The following is a 20,020-nucleotide window of genomic DNA, read 5'->3' on the forward strand; positions in this document are numbered from 1 at the left end:
CCACAGCCGGATGTCTCCATCTAGATGGCTCGCCTTGGTCACAATCACGTGGTAGTTGAAGCTCATCTAGGAACTTTTGCGCCCTGGCTGGTGACCTTTACTGGAAGGTCATACTCCCAGTGACGGTGTTAGCATCAGTTGTTTGGTTTTAGAGTTTTCTCTCCCAGACGAGTTGCTCACCTTGAAAATACGTTCACGTGGTTGTAGGCCTAACGTCAGAATGACCATGAGAAATTGTGAAGCCGCAAAAATTTGACACCATCAAAATCTTCTTCTTCGTTCTTAATTTTTAGTGTTGGGAGGGATCGAGCCTTTTCTGCAGGGGGTTTAACTCGAGACTTTTTTCGAATTTATCAACCATGAGCTTTTGCCGACCCCCATCAAAATCTGATTCCATCAGTACTAGACTCAATAAAAATCTGACAACATATTAAAAAGACTCCATCAAACCATCTCACTCTAATCAGAAACAATGAAAAAAAAAAAAACTTCATCAGTCTCAGTTGGAAACCAATTTATTTATTCAATAAAAACAATACATCATGTACATGTTGTAAGACAACACAAAGGCTACTTTAAAAAATAACTCACTCAGCTGACAAGTCCTTTGTGTAAACATTCTTATCTCGGGTCTCTATTGAAATATTTCATGTTGAAAAATTGTAACCTATTGGGTCAACTGTTTTTGGTCCGTCCATATTCTCCACACATTAATAAAATTAAGTCACCATGATTGTTTGAAACCAATTTAATATAAAATATTTTTTATCCACTGTCTACATCATCATTCTCGCCTCAAGACTTACACAATATAATTTTAAGACAATCAAAACTTAACTATATTTTCTTTTTTTTAAATGTAGAAAAACATGTCTAAAACAAATTTAACCCTTTAAAGACCACTTAGTCTTTACAAAAGGTTACAAAAGCAAAGCTGCGACAATGATTAGGTCTGACTAGAGGAGACATTCGACAAGAGGTAAATAAATTGTTAAGAAAGAGCGCTCTACCATGGATGTAAAAAGCATCTTAGATCCTCTAAACAAAACTTAACGCTGACCTATTTTTATCTGCAGGTTTTTATTCATCTCCTCAGTCCACATTACACTATTTGTAAACGAACTAAAAAAAATTTTTTTATATGAATTTCATTTTATTAAACGAATGTAAAACAGATGTCACTAGTTCTTAAAAATATATTTAAGGTAAAACAATAGGTCTTTGTGTCCGTCAATTGTATTAGTTAAGTGCGTAGAGGGAATGTTTGGGCAAAGCAATAAGTTTTACTGCAAGCTCTATTTAAAATAGGCAAGCAGTCTTTTTTTTTTAAAGTAACAATTAAATTCATGAATCTATCCTATATCAGATCAAACACAATAATCTGGTAGAAATTCAGAGGTATGTTTGAACTATTATTGTGTGAAAAGTAACAGGCGGTTTTACTTGTGAAACAAGCATTATTTTAATAAATCTAAAATTTAAATTTTCAACAAAATAATATACAGCTAATTACATTTTGTTGTTTTAATCAACATTTTTATAACACATGGGTCTGTTCATTAAAAAAAAAATCAATGTACTAAACATGCATGACAAGATTCGCAACAAACAAGCTATTTATAGGTTATGCCACTTATATACATGTGATTAACAAAGATAATTTTTTGGGGCCATTAATCAACAACAATAGTTCCTATGAGGAACACTGCAGTCATCTAAGAATAATCTAAGTGATCTGAACGCTATTTTATTTTTTTTCAGTAGCTGGACTTGAAAACAAACAATATTCTAACTGACAAAGAGCAATGTTTAATAAGCATAAAATAAATTAAGTTAATCTTTCATTCAGTCCTTAATGTCTGTTTCATCACAACAAACAGTCAATCGATGTCTTCATTAACCATGAAACATATCAAACTGCACAATCAAAATGAAGTTCCACTGCCGTCATTTTAAATGAACATTTTCTTCTTCTTAAAAGTAAACGACATATTGCGGTTAGTAAAATTAATTTATTTTAACTTACACTGGAATAGAACAAGTTTTCATGTCACAGGGCACAGGATTCTTGAATGTGGTTAGAGTACAGCCCCTTGGCCGTACATAAAATAGGTAGCTAAACAAGTCACGGAAAGACTAAAACTAGTACACCATCACACGGATACCCGACCTTTGCTATTTTTACCAGGAGTCTCTACATCTTCATGGAGTGACAGCTCCCTGACCCGCTTGTCAAAGTGTTTGCTGAGACGGAAATATGCCTTGTACTCAGGGCTGTTTCTGTTATTGTACTCGATGCAGTTGTTGAAGATCTGCCTGACGTCATCTAGCATCTCTGAAGGTCTCTTGTATGTGAAGGCGTGGATTTTATTCCTGATGGTTCCAAAGTCCATTGGTCTCTTTATAACATTGTAGTAATCTGGAACCTGTGGATGTTACAAATAATTTACTAAATTGACCATGAAACTTTTGTGAATAGATTTTCTGTTAATATTTGTTAACATTTTACAAGTATGGCTATTGATCTGAACCTGTGGATGTTACAAACAATTTGTTAAATTGGATTTATGGAACTTTTGTGAATAGATTTTCTATTAATATTTGTTAACATTTTATAAGTTTGACTTTTGAAACTTCAGTCGTGAATATAACCTGGTATAACAAATAGTACACAAGAAACTATGTTAATCTCTGGGTGTAAGATTTTCTGCTAAAGGTGCAGATCTTAAAATAATAGCCTTCATGCAATATTTGTGAGTTATTAGTTTCAAAAGGGTATTAATTTGCTATGTAATAGAAATGGCTATTTAACATAAGCTCACTAATCCAACAGTAACTATAAATACAAGGGATCTTGCACATGTAATATAAAACAAAAATCTGGCGTTTTCTACCCACCCCTCTACCCCATTATTATACACTTCCTAAGACCACCACACCTCATATTATGTAACATTTCTATGCAACCCCTTCTCCCTTTTCAACTATTGCAAAGAAATTATTGGGTAACCTTATATGACTCAATATTCTACAATTCTATACCACCATCTCCTACCCCCTTTTGCTGTATGCATCATCATAGGTATCACTGATTCAAACAAACACTATATTAGCTCACCAGTTTCTTATCCACAGGTTTCAAAAATGGCCAGGAATCCTCATGTTTGATAAGTTCATTAATGAGTTCTTCTGCTGCCCTAAGCTGCTGCTGTTGGCCATTTGCCCTTTTGGAACTGGGCATAATGGGTTTCATCAACCGAATAATGGGATCTGGGTCTGAAGATAATTTTTTTTTAATTTTTTTAAAATTAATTCTAGCGGGTTGAAATTTTTTAACAGTTAGCACAATACAACAGTTAGTACTACAGTTTTTCAACTAAACAAAATAAAATAGTATACAGTTACTAAAGTCTGACTACATGTTTCAGTATTTCTGAATATCAGTTTTACAGTATTTTATTATTACAGTATCTGAATATCAGCTAAAAGAATTCATTACATTAACATGTTTGAGACTTACCATCTGCAGCATCAAGTGAAAATCTTGATTTTGGTCTGCCTCTTTTAGGTTTGGTTTCACCAGGGCTTTGTTTATCTGGCAAGGGCAATGAATGTTTTTTTGGTGGTCTGCCTAGTACTGGACTGGACAATGAGTTTTTTTTAGGTGGTCTCCCAAGTATGGGACTGTTTCTTGGACTATCTTTTCTTGGACGGCCCACGGTTGGTGTAGATTTAGTACTGCTGCCTGACTTTCTGTCTTTAGCTGCAAGATTTTTGTGTGGGCAGAGGGAGGGAGGAAAAAAAAAGTTAATATCAAGAAAATTTGGCATTTTTAAAATAAAGTATGCAAATCTAGAATTTTGACAATTAAATCAGTTTATCCAATACTTTTTACTTCATTGTTTACATGCAAACTTACTTTTCACTTTATCTGTACTCTTGCCTTTTCCTTTCAACTTCCCTCCTTTTCCACCAGAACCAATCTTAATTTTTCCTGCCCTATCAATGCCCATACAAACTTGACACATCCATTTGCCTTTAGGAACCTGAAAAGTGAAGAAGTATTTTTAAGTAATTTATAACACTTAGAAGGTGGAAACAGCATAAGAAATGTTTCTATTTCTACTAAAAACATTTATGTGCAAATTACCATTCAAATTAAATTTTTAGCATAACCTAAAATATTGCGCATTCAGATTATATAACTAAAATGCTTCTTTGATAAGTAAATAATAAACTTCAGAAAATAACATGAATTAATTTCAGAAATTGAAATTAAGGACTTTTTGATTCAATCTAATAATACAAACCAACATTATAACCACAGTCCACCAATAATGTATTGACATTATCGGTGGACTGTGGTTATTTATACAGCAGTGAATTAAAATAAAATGAAAGGGTCTGTTTTGAACATGTACTCTTAACTGAAACATCTTGGTGTTTTAATATTCATTCTTCCATTCACTAACTTAAGCATCATGAAACAATTTACATTAACAACTAAGCAAACTTACTTTTTTTAAAGGAGGTTTGGCACAATGAAGGTGGTACGCCCTTGGACAACAGTCACAACATATGAGCATGCCGGGCGTTTTACAACCCACACACACATCTTCCTCTGGGTCATCCTTCAGCTCCATGTCCACATCATCGTCATCATCATCCTCTGCTAATCTGTCGTCACTGTCTTGTGAATCTTCGTCATCTTCAGCCTCAAAGTCATCATCATTTTGCTCAGTGACAGTGTCATCAGCGCTAAATTTAGCAACAGCAGCAATGAGAATTAAGGCTATCTGTAACCTTTTTGAGCAAATTATAATTTAACCTTTTTTTTTCCTATAAGATAGTACTCCAATTTAACATCATCTATTAAGTGACAGGTTCTAATTTATTAGCCATTAACTCCGATTGAATGTAATAATAATGATTGGGCTATGAATTTGAGCAGGGTTGTACTAATACCAACAATGTTATGTGGGGTGTTGCTAATCCATAAGTTGTTTGTAAACCTATAATTCTGGTATTAAATAAAAAATAAAGATATAGTTAGCGTGTACTTACTACTCATTTTCTTCCTCGTTCTGTGAAGGCTCATCTTCCTCAGAATCCAGGAAAGTTTTCCTCCTGCCTTTCCTGACTGGACTACGTGGTGCTTGCTTGGGTCGACATTCTGAACAAAACCAATCACCAACTGGAACAATCTAGAAGGAAAAACAATTTACGGAATATTCTTGAGTTCTATACACACCTCTAGTGTAACTAGATCTACTAGAACAATTAATATAGACTATATTATTACGAGAAGACAATTTAGTTTACATAAACAGTATTGAATAGAAATGTATAAGACATTTATTTTCATTTCTCTGTTACTATCCTTATGGTTTTAATTTCAAACCAAACATTGCATGGAAATTAACTTTTTAATTACTTTTACATTTAATGCCAAACTCAAGCAACATTCTGATTGGCTGGAAAAAAATAAACAACCATACTATGTTTTCACACAAGTGTCATACCTCCATTGGTGGTTTCAAACAGTACATGTGGTGACCTCTGTCACAGCCATCACATAACAACATCTTCTCAGGGTCGCCCTTCCGCCTACAAAGCTTGCATCGTGTCTCTAGGGTAGACTTGGCCCACACAATGCTTTTATCCAGTGTAGCCAAGTGTAGGTAGACCTGTGACAAGCTGGTGGCAGACAAGAGAGATTCTTCCCAACGTTCATATAGACTTCTTGTGGATTTTGATCCAGAACTCTCCTCTACAGGAGATAAAAATGAGAAAAGAATTAATTTTATTTACAAAAATATCACAAGGTAAAAAAAAAACAATGCCAGATGAGAAACCATTTCTCCAAATAAAAAAAAAATATTAATAGATGGTGATTGGCACAAGTCTTTCGTTTAAATGCCAGGCTTGAATCTGTAGGTTAGGCTGTTAATCCGAAAGTCTCGAGTTCATGTCCAGGTTGAAGTCAATAGAACATCCCTGTGTCCATCCTGCTCTGATTGGTACCTGACACTCATGTTAGGGAAACCAAGGCAGCTGGGCTAAGTGCTGACCACTCTGTCCTACTGTAGTTATTGAAACAGATTAACTCTACTTCATCGGGAAAAGAAGGGAACAGATGATGACCTGATGACTGGCACAACATCCACACTTTACCAAATGACAAATTATACAGAGCTAGACAAAATAATTCTAGTCTGAATATTCCTCTAAGCCAGTTTGTCCATAAAAGTAATTTACAGCAATTCTACACTGCTTTAAGAAGAATAACAAGTAAAAACAGGACTGTAAGGTTTATTAAATTTAACACTAACCATCAGAATGATCTTCTTCATCTTTCTTTTTCTTATCTTTCTGAGCTGACTGTTTTTTTCTCTTTGTCTCTTCCTCTTCTGTAACAGATTTAATAAAATTTTCTTTTAAGACAATTATTTAGTTTGGATTTCCTTCAAAATAAGAACAATCCTTAAATAAAATTAAAATAGCACAAGAATTTGTTTTGATTTTGATGTACTTTATACTTCCTAAAAAAAAAAAAAACTAAGCATCTATGCAGACTTACTAAGAGGATCCTTCATAAATCTAGGTTCAACACCCCTAGCTATTTGAACCAAAGCTTTAGCCAGGTCCCTCGCAACACATTCTACATCCTGTGTCTCTGTTGATACATCTTCACCTCTGTCAGAAATTTAAAAACTTTGGTCAGTATTTTATAATCAAACACTATTATTTTTTTTCATCTGATGTATTTTTATACCATGAATTATATTTAAATTTTAAACTGATTCTTATTATGGTCAATTTATTCAGAATGTACCCGTTTATATGTGGTTTTCCTGATGGCATAAATAAAGGATCATCTGTCTGACATTGGTAGCCTCTATTTAATATTGCGTCTCTCCATGCAGTTCTGTTTTTTATCTAGAAATACAAATTACAATTTGCGTTAGATTTATTAATATATTTTAGCTTATCTTACATTATACTTTTTGAAAAATTGACTCAATTATAAACATATATTTAAAAATTTATATTTCTAATATCTATGAAACTAAAATTTAAATTGGGAAAAAAAATGGATCTTACCTTTAGTGTACCTAGACCACCCACATGTATCCTATCCTCCATATCCAGGATAGCATCCCTCAAGTTGAGCTCCATTGTTGTCTCAGCTTTGTCAAGGATGAGAGCATCTTGGGCGGCTTTTTTGCTGGAGATTCCACGTGTCATGGCGAGCGCCTGATTTAAAAATTATAAAATTATACACTCTATGTAGCTCAGTGTAGTGCACAGCCTAGTCACTCTACAGTAAGATAAGAATCTTCAACACAAATGTTAAGGCAGTATTGCTTTATGGCTCAGAGACCTAGTCTGGTGGAGAGGTATGGCTGCAACTCTTTACTCAGAGGCCCCCACAAGAATGTATCTAACCAACAAGCACTATAAGGCTAGTGTAAAGTTGGAAGAATAAGCTGTAGTAGGACAACAACGAAGGGGCTCCTGGTTTATTTTCTCTAGAAAAGTAGAACCAAGCAGGTATTTTAATGACCACACATGCCATTTATTTATTTAGGCCAAAGTAACAGGTGAATTTGTTGTGTGCAATCAATCACTATGAAGTTCAAATACTCATACAATGAGAAATAAAAGCAGTTTCAGAAGCAATAGATGTGTTAAACGAGCAATGCCCTCAGTATGGAGTCAGATGAAATCCTAACAATGGCGATAAATAGGACCTGAAGAGACAAGGAAATCAGGAAGGTCTAAGTAGACATAGCCAAGTAACAACTGTCAAGAAACAGCTGACTTGGGAAACTGCCAAGAATGTTATCAGAGACCAGCAGAAATGGAAACAAATCTATGCCGGTCCCATGTATCCTGTGCACTGATAAGAAAAGATCATTCAAATATAATTAAATGAATTCATAACTCACCTGAATTCTTGCTTTCTCTTCACCCCCATCCTCTGGTAGACACAACATGTCAGAGGGACAGTCTTTTAGAATTGATTCAAGTAGAGATTTTAGCTCCATCAGGGCAGTGCGCAGAGCACATTCCCTGAATCCCCTGGTGTTTAAACAAGCTATCAGAGCAGCCAGATGCTCAGGTGTGTCGATAAACGACCAGGTGGGGTTCTGGAGCGGAACTGGTTTGTCTTCACTCTCTAAAACAGGTGGGGCCTCACTTGTGTCCATTCTTGTATCATTTTTAGATTTATTCCCTCTGTTTGAGTCGTCTTCTTCTTTCACATCGCTGCTGTCAGATTCTGCATCACTGATAACAATACAATCATCCCCATTGGATTTTTTGCTGTTCTCTTTATTCTCTCCCTGGAATGATAGTTCTGGTAGTAGTTTCAGCTAGGGATAAAAAAAATTAATGCCTATTTTTTATATTTATTTAAATGCAACATGGAAGTATTCAGCACTTGTTAATTAGACACATCAAAGTATTAGCAACTGCAGCAGGACACAGTGCTAACCAGATAATCCTTTTCATAAATCTATATAGAAAAATAACAGAACTCTACTTCACCTGCCTTATGGGCAGTCAAGGTTCTTAATTTTTTGCATACATGTACTACTAGTGTGGCAAATAATTATGGCACATTAAATCTCTCACCCTACTCTTTACAACTTCAAAAAAATGTAGGTTAACAAGAGCCAATTATTCATACAAGAATAGGTTAGGTTACTGATAGTTAACTATAAACTAATATAATTTACTAATGGTAACACAAACAACATCCCTAACCCATACCCTACCAGGACCCTCACCCTAATTCTGACCCTGCCACTAAATCTGATATTACTGTACTACTAGCAGCACACTTTTTTTGTTGTAGTCCACTTATTAATAATAGTAATGGGAATACTTGTTACTTAAGTACAAAATTCTGAGAGCATTTAATTTATTGTAAGGTCACTTTTTTTATCACATGAAGTATTTCTTAATGATTTACATTTATAATATATTAAATTAATATACATAGTCCTCCACACCAGCTGAAATGTTTTGTTGGATAAAATTAGTGTGCCTACACAAGCAGAAAAGCTTTGCTGGCTAAGTTTCATTTACTAAAAGAAACTAAATAAATAACTTCATAGTGCTAAGGATATTGCTCTACATAAACAGAATAGTTTTGTTGGCTAAGAATGGCTTATTAAAAATAAACCGGGAGTGATCTCCCCTAAACTTTCTCGAATATTCTTATATAACTTGGAATGTAGACATGATTTTTAATTACTTAAACTTTTAAAAATAGAATAGAATCTCATAGAAAAAAACATTGCGCACCAAACAAACGCCGAAACAAAATGTGCATAATAGTGCGCAATGTTATTAGTACTTTAAAAATTTACATTAGTTTTTTGAGAAATCGGAAGTAGCGTAAATTACTACTTCCGGTCAACGGAAATTACTCAAAATTTAACAGAAGGTAGAGAATTAGATCTTTTACTTACATGTGAAATTTCATTTATCTATCTGAAATAGTACTAAAGTTATAGGCTTTTGAAAAATTCAAAGTAGAAAAAGTACCACTTCCGGTTGTCGGAAATCGCTCAAAAGTTGATACGGATCTACGATTTTGATATAATACTTATATATGAAATTTCATCAACCTAGCTGTAACGGTACTCAAGTTATCCTGTTTACACACAGACACACACACAGACAAGATTGCAAAATTATGTTTTTCCGTATCAGTGAGGTGTAAAACGTCGAGATTTGTAAAAATCTCGATTTTTTTTTTTGCACGATTACAATACTTTCTCTATGCTACGTATATAAGAGAAAGTAAAAACTTAATAAATTGAGCAGCTGAAAAACATTGCTTATGTAGAAGACTTTCCTAGGACTCCTTAATTAAATAAAAAATTATTAAAATCTTGAACTGTTTGTCCACTTACCTTAGTCCCAGCCCCAGCAGCACCAGGCTTTAGCACACAAGCAGGAACATGAAGCTCGTGGTCCTCAATAAACAATCCACTCAAAGAAGGAAACAAATAGTATCTTCTAAACAGACGGTCTCTACCAATCGGAGATATTGACACCATTTTTTGTAGGTTCACAATTTCGTCCAGCATTTCAAATTCTTTTTTAGAAAACTCTGCTTTTTTACGCATGTCCATGTCATGTTCTTTTTGTTTCTCCGCTTCCTTTTGCTCAAAGGATTTTTCTTCAAAGTCAGAAGAATTCATAGCATTTTCTGGGGCTGTCCTGAAATTATTCAAATTGAATTTTGAGACAATAAGAAGAAAACAAATTTAAACAAAACTGTGAGAGATTTTTAAAATATACATTTCAATTTAAAATATCTCCTTTTGTACTTTTTTATTGTAAGAATGTTAACAGGGTGCTTCCTCATGTGATGGTGTGGCTTTGAGGTAGAGCACTAGACTGCTAACCTGAAAGACTCGAGTTTCATATGTAGGTTCAAGTCAGTAGAACATCTCTGAGTCCACCCAGCTCTGATGGGTACCTAACTCACATTAGGGAAAGTAAAAGTGGCTGGGCATAGTGCTGATGACACTATTCCTTTATATGCTGAGGTCACAGAACTGGTAACTCCACTTACTCCATGGTCCGTCAGGTTTGAAAAGTGAACGCTCACAAATATTTTCCCACAAATATTTAACCAGCATCATCAGCTAGTCCCTAATTCTAACCCAAACTAAGGTCCCAAATGTAATACGGGTAGAAATGACACTGCTTTCTGCCTTTCCGCAAAAACACGTGACAGAAGGCTCTTCATTTACAGAAAGAATTTAAGTGTGATCTGTCATACCCTGATTGCTCAGCAACCAGCTGCTGCATCCTGCGAGCTTGTTCTTTAGCTTTCTCTTCCATCATCTTCTTGTACCTGTTGCAGACAAGCAAAAGCTAGGAAGTTACCTTCAACTAAATACACATATTTTTAATGCTATTTATTATTTATTCAAAGAATAAATAAATTTAAAATATTTGATCTGTTAGATTAATAACTAATTATTTATTTGAGCTAAACAATCAGCAGTTATCTACGTTTCATTAAATCAGCTAATACCTAATCTGACTATGGAAATTCGGAAATTCTTATGCATGGGGTGAATTGGGGTGGGGGGACTGAGATTGCAGTAAATTATGTGCATCTGATTTATTGATGTGTCATGTTTTTCAATATTTTAAGCGCTAAATAATTTTCTTAATGGGCAGGTCAAACAGCTGTACATAACAAAATTAAATGTTTCTGTAACTACTCCAGATAGTTTTAGTTTTGTTTAGGGAATGTGAGACAGCTACCTGTTAGCTTGTTCTTCCTTTTCTCTCCTCTGCTCAGCCCACTGTAATTGTTTGAGATCATATTTTTTTAACCTCAGCTTCTCGCTGTTCTCTTCAATCATATCACGAACCATGGCAAAAGTCAGAATTTGTTGAATAAGAGTGTTGATAATTTTGACTTTTTCAGCTGAAAAAAAAATAAAATTAGAAGTTATTTTACAACTGCAGGTTTTTTTCCCTCTTACGTACATTATAATCTTAGTGAGTTCAAAAACTGCAAAAATAAAGAAGGGTACTGTATTTTTAAGCTTTAATGTAAGATAAAAGCCAATATTTAAGGCAAATTTAGTGCAAACTATTCTTTTTAAATATAAGCCAAGTTTAAATCAGTGAAATAAGGGCTCAGTTACTGTATGGCTTAATAATATAAATAAAGCTCACAAGGGGTCAAGTCAAACACATTTGTTGTGGCCAGAGACTTCACTAGCCCAGGGTCACTTAGTTTAAGCTCCAGCCCAGGATCGTCATGTGACGTGTAGCCACCGCGCTGCTGGTACCTGAACCTGGCATTTTTATTGCTAGCTTTGGCACCAGAGGACAAGAGGTGAATCCTGACAATCTCTGACAGGGTGAACTGGTCCAGTAATGTGTCACGTAATGGCATGCCTGTGGAGAGAGATGAGAATCAACTTAAACTGCAAATAATTATATATTAACTGGGAAAAGATAATTGAAAAGACAACAAATAGGTACACATTGATGACAACTTCTAGAGTAAAGTCAATTTTCTATAGTTTAGAAAAATTGACAACAATGCCATGTTTTAGAATGTTGAAAAATAGAGTGAATATATCCTTTTTTAAAATAACTTTTTTAATGCAGTGTCAAGATTTTAAAAATTAAAAACATTCAATAAGACTAAATGAACATCAACACAAACTTTAAGTAAAAGTTAAAGTAGCATTTTTGCAGTTGCCTTTGGTACAAAAAGAAAAATTGCATAACACGGCAAACTTGCCTAGTGTATTTTGTGAAAACTGAGCCATGATAGTTGCTGAGCGAATCACTTCATTGGTAGTCAATTCTTCATCAAGGTCATCATCCTTATCCTCATCTGAAAATAGTGATTGGTGTTGAGACTTGGAAATATACTTGAATGAGAATTTGTCAAAAAATACTTGGCAAAAAGAGATGCTTACATTACACATTTAAAAACTTACTAGGTTTTGCATTTTCTTCTTTCTCTTTTGCAAGTTCTTGATATTCGTCAGCTTCTTCTTCTTGAAGATTAAATAAGGCACAAAGCAACATTTGAAGTAAATCACAGAGAGGGCCATCCGGTTCATGATCCACTATAGCTGACTCAATCATCCCTGAAGATAAACAAATGTTTAACAAAATAATACTTTTAACAACTCTAATCTGTGCGACTTTTAAGGTATTGCACGAGCTACCCAGAAAATAACAAAATTGTTTAAACAACTAAATCATTGTTACTTTAAATTGAAAGACAATTTAACTTTATCAGATTAAAAGTGAGTGATTTTATAAACATAATGAACAATAAGAGATTATAACGAACCCCAAGTAAAGCCTTTTGGGAAAAACTGTTTGAAATCAAATATAGACTTGAATATGTGGGAAAACTCAAGAATCATCACAGCATCGCCAAAAAGTTCCATTGGTACTCTAGTTCGTACAGGCACAAACTCTGGCATTTCCTAAAGCATAATTAGATTTATGTTGTTAATAAAAGACAATATAAAACGGAAAAAGTTTTTTTACATTACAGTATTCTATATTAATGAATCACCAATGTATTATCAATGTATCATACTTTTAAGTCATCACATTCGAGATCATCTCTTGGTCTTGACCATTCTTTATACATTTCCAGTTCCCTCCTTTTTTCTTCAAGTTTCTTCATTCGTTCCTAAATTAAGAAAAAAAAAAGAGGATAATATAAAGATTTTAATGAACAACTTTATTTACTACAGATTAAAAGAAATTATTTCAAATGATTAGCTACCTTCTCCTTTTCTTCTTTCCTTCGAACTTTTTCCGCTTCAATCTGTCTTTTTAATTCCTCTTTCTTTGCTTCTTTTTCTTCTATTTGCTTTCTTTTGACATCAAGCTTCTGTTGCTTCATTTTTTCCTTGATATGGCCTCTGTCCTCAGGTACAGGGAGAGGAACATACTCCACTTGAGGTTCTGAAAAAAATGTTTCGCACTGAAGTTAAGTGTGCTTTTTCATAGGGGAAAAAAAGAACCGTATTTTACTCTGAGATTTTCTCAAAAACGAGCACAGTAAAAGATGTCCAATTTTTAAAGCTTATGAACTAGAGAATGTATTTACCCTGCAAGACCAGAGTGAAATTAACTGGAAACAATGACAATGAGTACAGGCTTACTTCTTATAAATTTTGAATCTTAAAATCCTACAATTCAATATGGAATATAACTTTTTTAATGTATAATTACCATTGCTAACTTTTTGCCCTTTGTTATTTTTTAACGTCTTGTTTGAGTATGTTGGTGAATCTTCAAAGTCAAGTTCATTGTCATCAAAAGACCTTTTGACATTGTTTTTCCGCTTAACAGAAGATACTTGAAATTCAGGTGGGGGACCAGCAAAGAAATCCTCAAATGTTGCTGCTCCTAGGTTCAGTTTTTTGAAAGTTGATTCCTTAATTGAATATAAAAATAAATTAGTCTGTGTGGATTTTAAAATATATGAAAGGGAATAGGGGTAAAGTTTGTAAAATAAACGACAATATTTTGATTTGTGTACCTTAACTTTCCACAGGCCATCTATTGGCCCACAGTGTTGCTTTAGGAATAACTTGCTCCTATCTCTTGAATATAGACCTCTTTTACGGCTGAAAAATAATTAAAACCAGTTGAGATATAACTTTTAACTTTTATACAACAAACTGCATTGTTACGCATGCTAAATTGTATGCATTCTAATCATTTTGTAATCAAGTTACCATAAGGTGGTAGCTGAAACAGTTTCCATTTTTGAAGTTTCTGTCAGCTTTATGAGATACTGGTACTTCGCAGGATCAATTCCAGAACCTTTTTTCTTCTTCTGACTGTTGGAATAAAAAATGAAAATAATCAATTGATTAAATGGAAGAATGAGTTTAGAGTTTTAATTAATGAATATTTCATTTAACAACCTTTTGGGCCCTGATGTTGAATTTGAATCATCATCTGAATCATCAATGACAATGATGTCTCCATTTTGTTTGACATCTTTTGGAGGGATGACCCCAGTAACTTTGCAGGGAGATCTGAAATGACATTACAAACAATTAATTCATTTTTCTTATACTTTTTTAATAAATATGTTCAAAATCAATACTGCTAAATGACATAAGATCTAGATCTATGTATGAAGTAAAGAAATAAAATAAATACCTTTGGCTGCCACCAACATAATCCAATGTTTCTCCAATGAAAAAGCGGTCTTTTGCAAAGAGAAAAATATCATCATTCAAATCATTCAGCCTACTTCTGTGTGTTAAAGTTGCAAGATATAACAGTGGTTTTTTTAGACTATCTTGAAATGTAGATAAATTTCTCTTAGCTTTCTGTTCACACTCTTCAGCCTCTTGAAAGGTCATACCAGACCTGCCAGTAATTGCACATGACCATACCAAACTGTTGCAAAGGATGATTCTTTCAAAAAATGCACTGCAGGGGAACAGAAAAAGAAGCAATATTTGATAAAACAATACATAAGGAATGGTTGTTTATCTAATGTAGTTCAGAAAAAAATGGCGCTGCAACACAGTCGATGATTAAAATCGAATGGTGGCTGTACTGCCGTGAAAGATCCCTGCCTCCTCGACACACTTGTTAAGATAGAAAGAAGATGGAAATGGACGAATAATGTAAACAAAATGCGCTACCATGCCTACCACATAACATTATGAGAATACCTACTTGTAATCTCTGAAAATTTCGTTAGTAATCTTGCAATGAAATACTTCTTCTTCTGGATCGAGATCGTGAGGTATTTTCTGCCTTTGAAATGGTTGCTTGCGAAGGAGCGGCATGTTGTTCGCTGTGTTTTGGAGGGAAACACGAAGACCCTTTTCACACACATAAAATAAGTAAACACACGTATTTTGATTATAATAAGTGTAATTAAGTACTTATTCATCAAAATATGTCGTTTCTGAACCCATTACGCTTGATCAGAGAGAGAATTTCGCTGAAATGCGAAGACACATCTCTAATGCTGTCTCTTCGTCACAAAGAGGTCATAATGCAAGCCAGCGTGAACACACGATGAGTGCCATTGCATTTTTTTCAATGTATGGGGTAGACCATAGTTTTAAGTAAAAATAATATTGGAAATATGGTTAAATAATCTGGAAAATTTGCCATTGTCTAGAGTGATCATTTTTCTATTGTAAAAACTAGTTTTTCAAATTTTAGAAAGGCATTTTCCATCTTAAATAATTATTTTTATAAGGTAGTGGTTTAATTTGCAATCGGAAAACTCCCCAGCAAAGAAGTATTCTTAAAATAACTCGTTGTTTGATTGGCTCGAATTTTTGTGACGTAGAGATATGCAAATATAATCGCGGAAATACACACTTTATTGTGTTTTAGCAGTAGAAAAACTACACACTTACTTTTTCCACTCCAACTAGGCCTATCGGATTTTAAATGTTACATAAAGGAAAATTATATAGATCTACCCATTGTTAAAAAAACGAGTATAGATCTACTAAATATGTTCACTTGAGTAATAGTATTGCTATGCTTTTTTTTTTCAAATTCATACAAAATCTAAACATACACTGAATGAAAAACACAACAGTCCATATGTAATTAAAAATGAAATTATAATAATATAGGTGGATTCCACCGTAGAATATAGATTCATCATCCATATCTAAGAGAATAATTTAAGTATAAGAAAAGATTTCTATTAGGCTTATAATGGCATATATATCCCAGTTCTGTAAAAATGTTAACGTTTTTGTTGTTGTTGTTTTTTTTTGTCAATAATGACACATTAAAAGATACTCCCAATCGTTTGAAAGTACAACTTTTTTATGTGGGTAAGAACTAAGATGTCAAAATCTTGTGTAGATTTAGATCTAGATCTACACTTCAGTGTAGTGATTAATCCACACTAACGTGGAGATTTCAATCATTCTGCATCGCCCATGCATTTTTCGCGCATACCTCCTCTTGTGTTCTGGTTTTGGATACTAGGTCCTAAATATTTAATATTTCTTTGAGACAGTTCTCTTGACTACCTTGGCCTACAAAATACGACTGTGAGCTATGGATATCCACTTAGACTCAAATATTGAACAATATATAGGCCTAAGATTATAGGATATATAGGTCATTATAAGTGGTCTGTCCACTTTTGTGGTCATGAGGGGTGGGGTATAAAAATAAACCTTAATAGAGTGACGTCATTTATAGACGACCCCTAAGTCTATGAGAGTTATTCAAATCAATCCCAGTGATGAACAGAGATGAGACGCCCTCTACCCATTCCTGTTCGGTGCATATAGACGACAATCATTTCATTGTTCCATAAGCGGAAAGCAAATGCTATACGTTGACTACCTTTACTCATTGTTTCTCTCAGACAATGTTCTCCGGGGAGGAGGGCGGACTTACATCTACGGGTGTCAAGTCAAAATTATAAGTTCGGGGTAGGGGCGGTAGATTTTCTTCGGGGGGGGGGGATGGGTGGAGCCCCCCCCCCCCCCCCATGAGATGCATGGAAGAAACTCTGGGTACTCAAATGACACGGAACACCGGCTCAGGAGTTACGCTCCCATTAGCCAGGCCGGCCTCCACACTGTGTACTCCAACTAACTGGCTTTTGGCGTGAGCTGTTGGCAGCTCACGAAGATGTCGGTTTGAACACTGTGCTTTGGTCGCTTCGCTTCCGTGGGCTCTCACCGGGCTTGCCTTGCCCATCACCCGACGCAGGACGTCGTCCCACCGTCGTGGTACCCAGCTCGATCGTGGATGGCCTTCGGACACTTGAAAACAGGGTCAGGGGACTTCGGATTGCTCTAGCAGTTAGGTTCCGTCGCCTTGGGAGTCTAACCCCCCAGTTAAACTCCCTGGGCGGTTTCCCCTAAACGCCGTGGCAGGAGTCGACGCTGTTCTATGGTGCCGCGCTATGCGTCCTCGTCACTCCTTGGCGTACCCCATCACCTGCTGGGTGGACTCGGGCTTATCTACCGCTCCAGTACGTCGTACTACCCGTCCTGGGAGCTGTGGCTTGTCTGGCCTCTTGCTACGGTGCTCGGGCGATACACTTTCACAGGAGGTCCTGGTGTCCCAGTCGCAAGCCAGGAACACCTTAAAACCGCAGGGGGGGGGGGGGTGCAACGAGAGGGCATCTAGCCAAAGGTGGACGTCGGCGTTACCGGACATAGTTCTTTACGTGCTTCCGTGGGTAAGTCGTAGCTATGGAGGCCCTTCCGTACCCCGCAGCAACGCGTGACTCTAGGGCAAAGTTTCTTCCATGCATTTCTTCGAGGGGGGGGGGGGGGGCTATTCCCCACCCCCCCCCCCCCTGAAGAAAGTCTTCCGCCCCCCGAACGAAATGGAATTTATTTAGAAAATATATACTTTTAACAGTGTCGTCCCCCCCACCCCCAGAGAAAAAAGTCTGGAAGAAACACTTCTCTAGGGATAAAAAAATTGTATCAATAATGTAGAGCATTGCTACATTACAATACACAACTTAATACAGCCTGCCAGTTCACGTACAACTTTAAGGACCCCGGTGTTCTCCCACAATTCCATTAGCTACAGCACAGGGGAAACATAGATCTAGGGTGGGCGCCATTAGAAAAGCAAACATCAGTAGACAAGCATCATAGAATAAAAATATCGTCTTCGAAAAGATCAGATGAGAATGAGATGGGAATTCAAGATTGGATGATGCAGAAATAATATTGTAATGTTTTTTTTCAGTTTAAAAATTCTATATAGATCTATACGTACATTACATTTGCTTGACAACCATGATCATCAAAAACTGGAGGACGGCGATGCCAAAACTTGGTTTGGCTGTAGTAACAGTTAAAGTAATCTTTTCAACGGGAATTGCCTGTGTAGCGTGCATTTGAGAAACCAAGTGTGTTGAGTAGACCAACATTAACTGCCGGACCCATCTTTCTTCGTCGACTTCGTGTTTTGCTCTTCAACGGGAATCGCATGTGTCGCGTGCGTCTAGTAGACTCAACGCCAACACGTGTGTTGAATTATAATGGACTCTTAGATCCTTCCCTTCAACGATAACTCTGTGTGCATGTAATTGTAAAAGACTTCATCGGCAACTCGGGCTCTGAATCTTACAACAGGTATGTCCGTTGCCGTCCTCGGTCTAAGTCTTTGCTCCTCTTAGCAACCATGTTGAAATAGACGGACATATGGTCAGCAGTGTTTCTTTCAGACTTTTTTCTCGGGGGGGGGGGGGGGATACTTGAAACTTTCGAGGGGAGGGAGGGGGATTACGTTTTACGGGGGGGGGGATGGTATAAGAATATATTTTCTATATAAATTTAAAGAAATGCCTGAGAGAAACACTGATAGTTAGCACTGGGCCTAAAACCTATAGTTGATCCCTGATTGTTAGGTGCGTCTCTAAAATACTGTAACACGCCAATAGGTGTGGAATCTAGCAGGGGATTTCCTCGTCGCCCCCGTGCCTTGCTCTTCAACAATACTCACATGCGCGACGCCCATCCAGCATCCGATTATAGGTCTGCCCTGAGCAGACTTGTTTCTTTCTTGCATATCATAGTAGGCTACATGCTATAGCAGCAACTCCTGTGGGATAAAGAAAAAAAAAATGACAGGTCGATGTTTGAATATGAAAAACTATTTTATTACCAATTACACAGTAAATATTTCCTTGTGTGTGCAAAAACAGTATAAAAATTAAAAAAAAAGTGTTTCTTTGATACATTTTCCTCCGGTGGGGGGGGGGGGGGGGGACGGACAAATAATTTTCCGGGGGATTGGTAGGAGCGGACTCTTGTTAAAGTATATATTTTTTATATAAATTCTATTTGTGTTCGAAGGGCGGTAGAAGCGCTTCTGAGGAAGGGGGTGGGGGTGGGCGTACCTCCTCCGAAGAGATGCCTAAAAGAAGCACTGGATCCAGACATGTGAAATGATTTTATTAGGCCTGTTTCCCCTTTTCCCTTCTCACTTTTCTTGTCTTGTTTTATATTGGCAGTTGTTTGGTTGTTCTCTGTTGTCAGATACTTTTGTATAGTATGTGTGGTACAGAAAGACGAACTTTGTTAACTATATATCATACTATATAGGCATACAGGAGGATAACAATTATGTAGGCAGTTATGGGCAATCCGGAAGCGAAGTGGGCCTATGTGTGTAAACAATGGTATCGGACCTTTGTTATTGTTCATTTCAGAGGCGTAGCGATGGGGGGGGGGACATAAGTCCCCGGGCGCCGTCCTTAGGGGGCGCCAAAATGGGTTGGAAAAAGTAATCGAAAGTTTGAGGGGGGGGGAGGTGATTGGAGGGTCAACCATGTTCAACCATTTGTGCGATCCATAGTAGATGCTTATAAATATATATATATATATATATATATATATATATATATATATAAATAGCTCGACACACCACGGGTAAGGTGCGTACACACCTGGTGACCTGGTGACACCATTTATAGGTGGGGAAGTGGGGATGACAAACAATATAATTT

At 36.0% G+C, this 20,020-nt stretch overlaps 1 protein-coding gene across 4 annotated transcripts; it reads right to left on the bottom strand.

Moving 5' to 3' along the window:
• Nucleotides 1-499: 499 nt before the first annotated feature.
• LOC131941182 (bromodomain adjacent to zinc finger domain protein 1A) lies at nt 500-18,353 on the bottom strand. Of its 4 annotated transcripts, none has more exons than XM_059300201.1 (28): nt 18,286-18,353; nt 15,232-15,352; nt 14,704-14,979; nt 14,463-14,576; nt 14,271-14,375; nt 14,072-14,159; nt 13,762-13,966; nt 13,310-13,491; nt 13,118-13,213; nt 12,863-13,001; nt 12,501-12,653; nt 12,299-12,394; nt 11,722-11,946; nt 11,302-11,467; nt 10,808-10,882; nt 9,930-10,239; nt 7,953-8,378; nt 7,105-7,257; nt 6,836-6,939; nt 6,581-6,696; nt 6,333-6,410; nt 5,523-5,770; nt 5,065-5,204; nt 4,518-4,758; nt 3,920-4,046; nt 3,521-3,763; nt 3,119-3,276; nt 500-2,426 (listed from the first exon to the last, which is right to left on the bottom strand). In XM_059300201.1, exons 2-28 carry the CDS (start codon nt 15,342-15,344, stop codon nt 2,154-2,156), a joined length of 4,650 nt encoding a protein of 1,549 aa, XP_059156184.1. In that variant the 5' UTR covers nt 15,345-15,352; nt 18,286-18,353; the 3' UTR covers nt 500-2,153. The 4 variants fall into 4 exon arrangements, with proteins under 4 accessions (XP_059156184.1, XP_059156183.1, XP_059156185.1 ...); XM_059300200.1 differs by having other exon boundaries at nt 15,232-15,380; nt 18,286-18,352; XM_059300202.1 differs by lacking the exon at nt 18,286-18,353 and having other exon boundaries at nt 7,953-8,348; nt 15,232-15,602.
• Between the last annotated feature and the right edge of the window lie 1,667 nt (nt 18,354-20,020).

The sequence above is a fragment of the Physella acuta genome, unplaced genomic scaffold, assembly GCF_028476545.2.
Source record: "Physella acuta isolate Inbredline_101_S28 unplaced genomic scaffold, ASM2847654v3 ptg000352l, whole genome shotgun sequence".
In the NCBI taxonomy this organism is placed as follows: Eukaryota; Metazoa; Mollusca; class Gastropoda; family Physidae; genus Physella; species Physella acuta.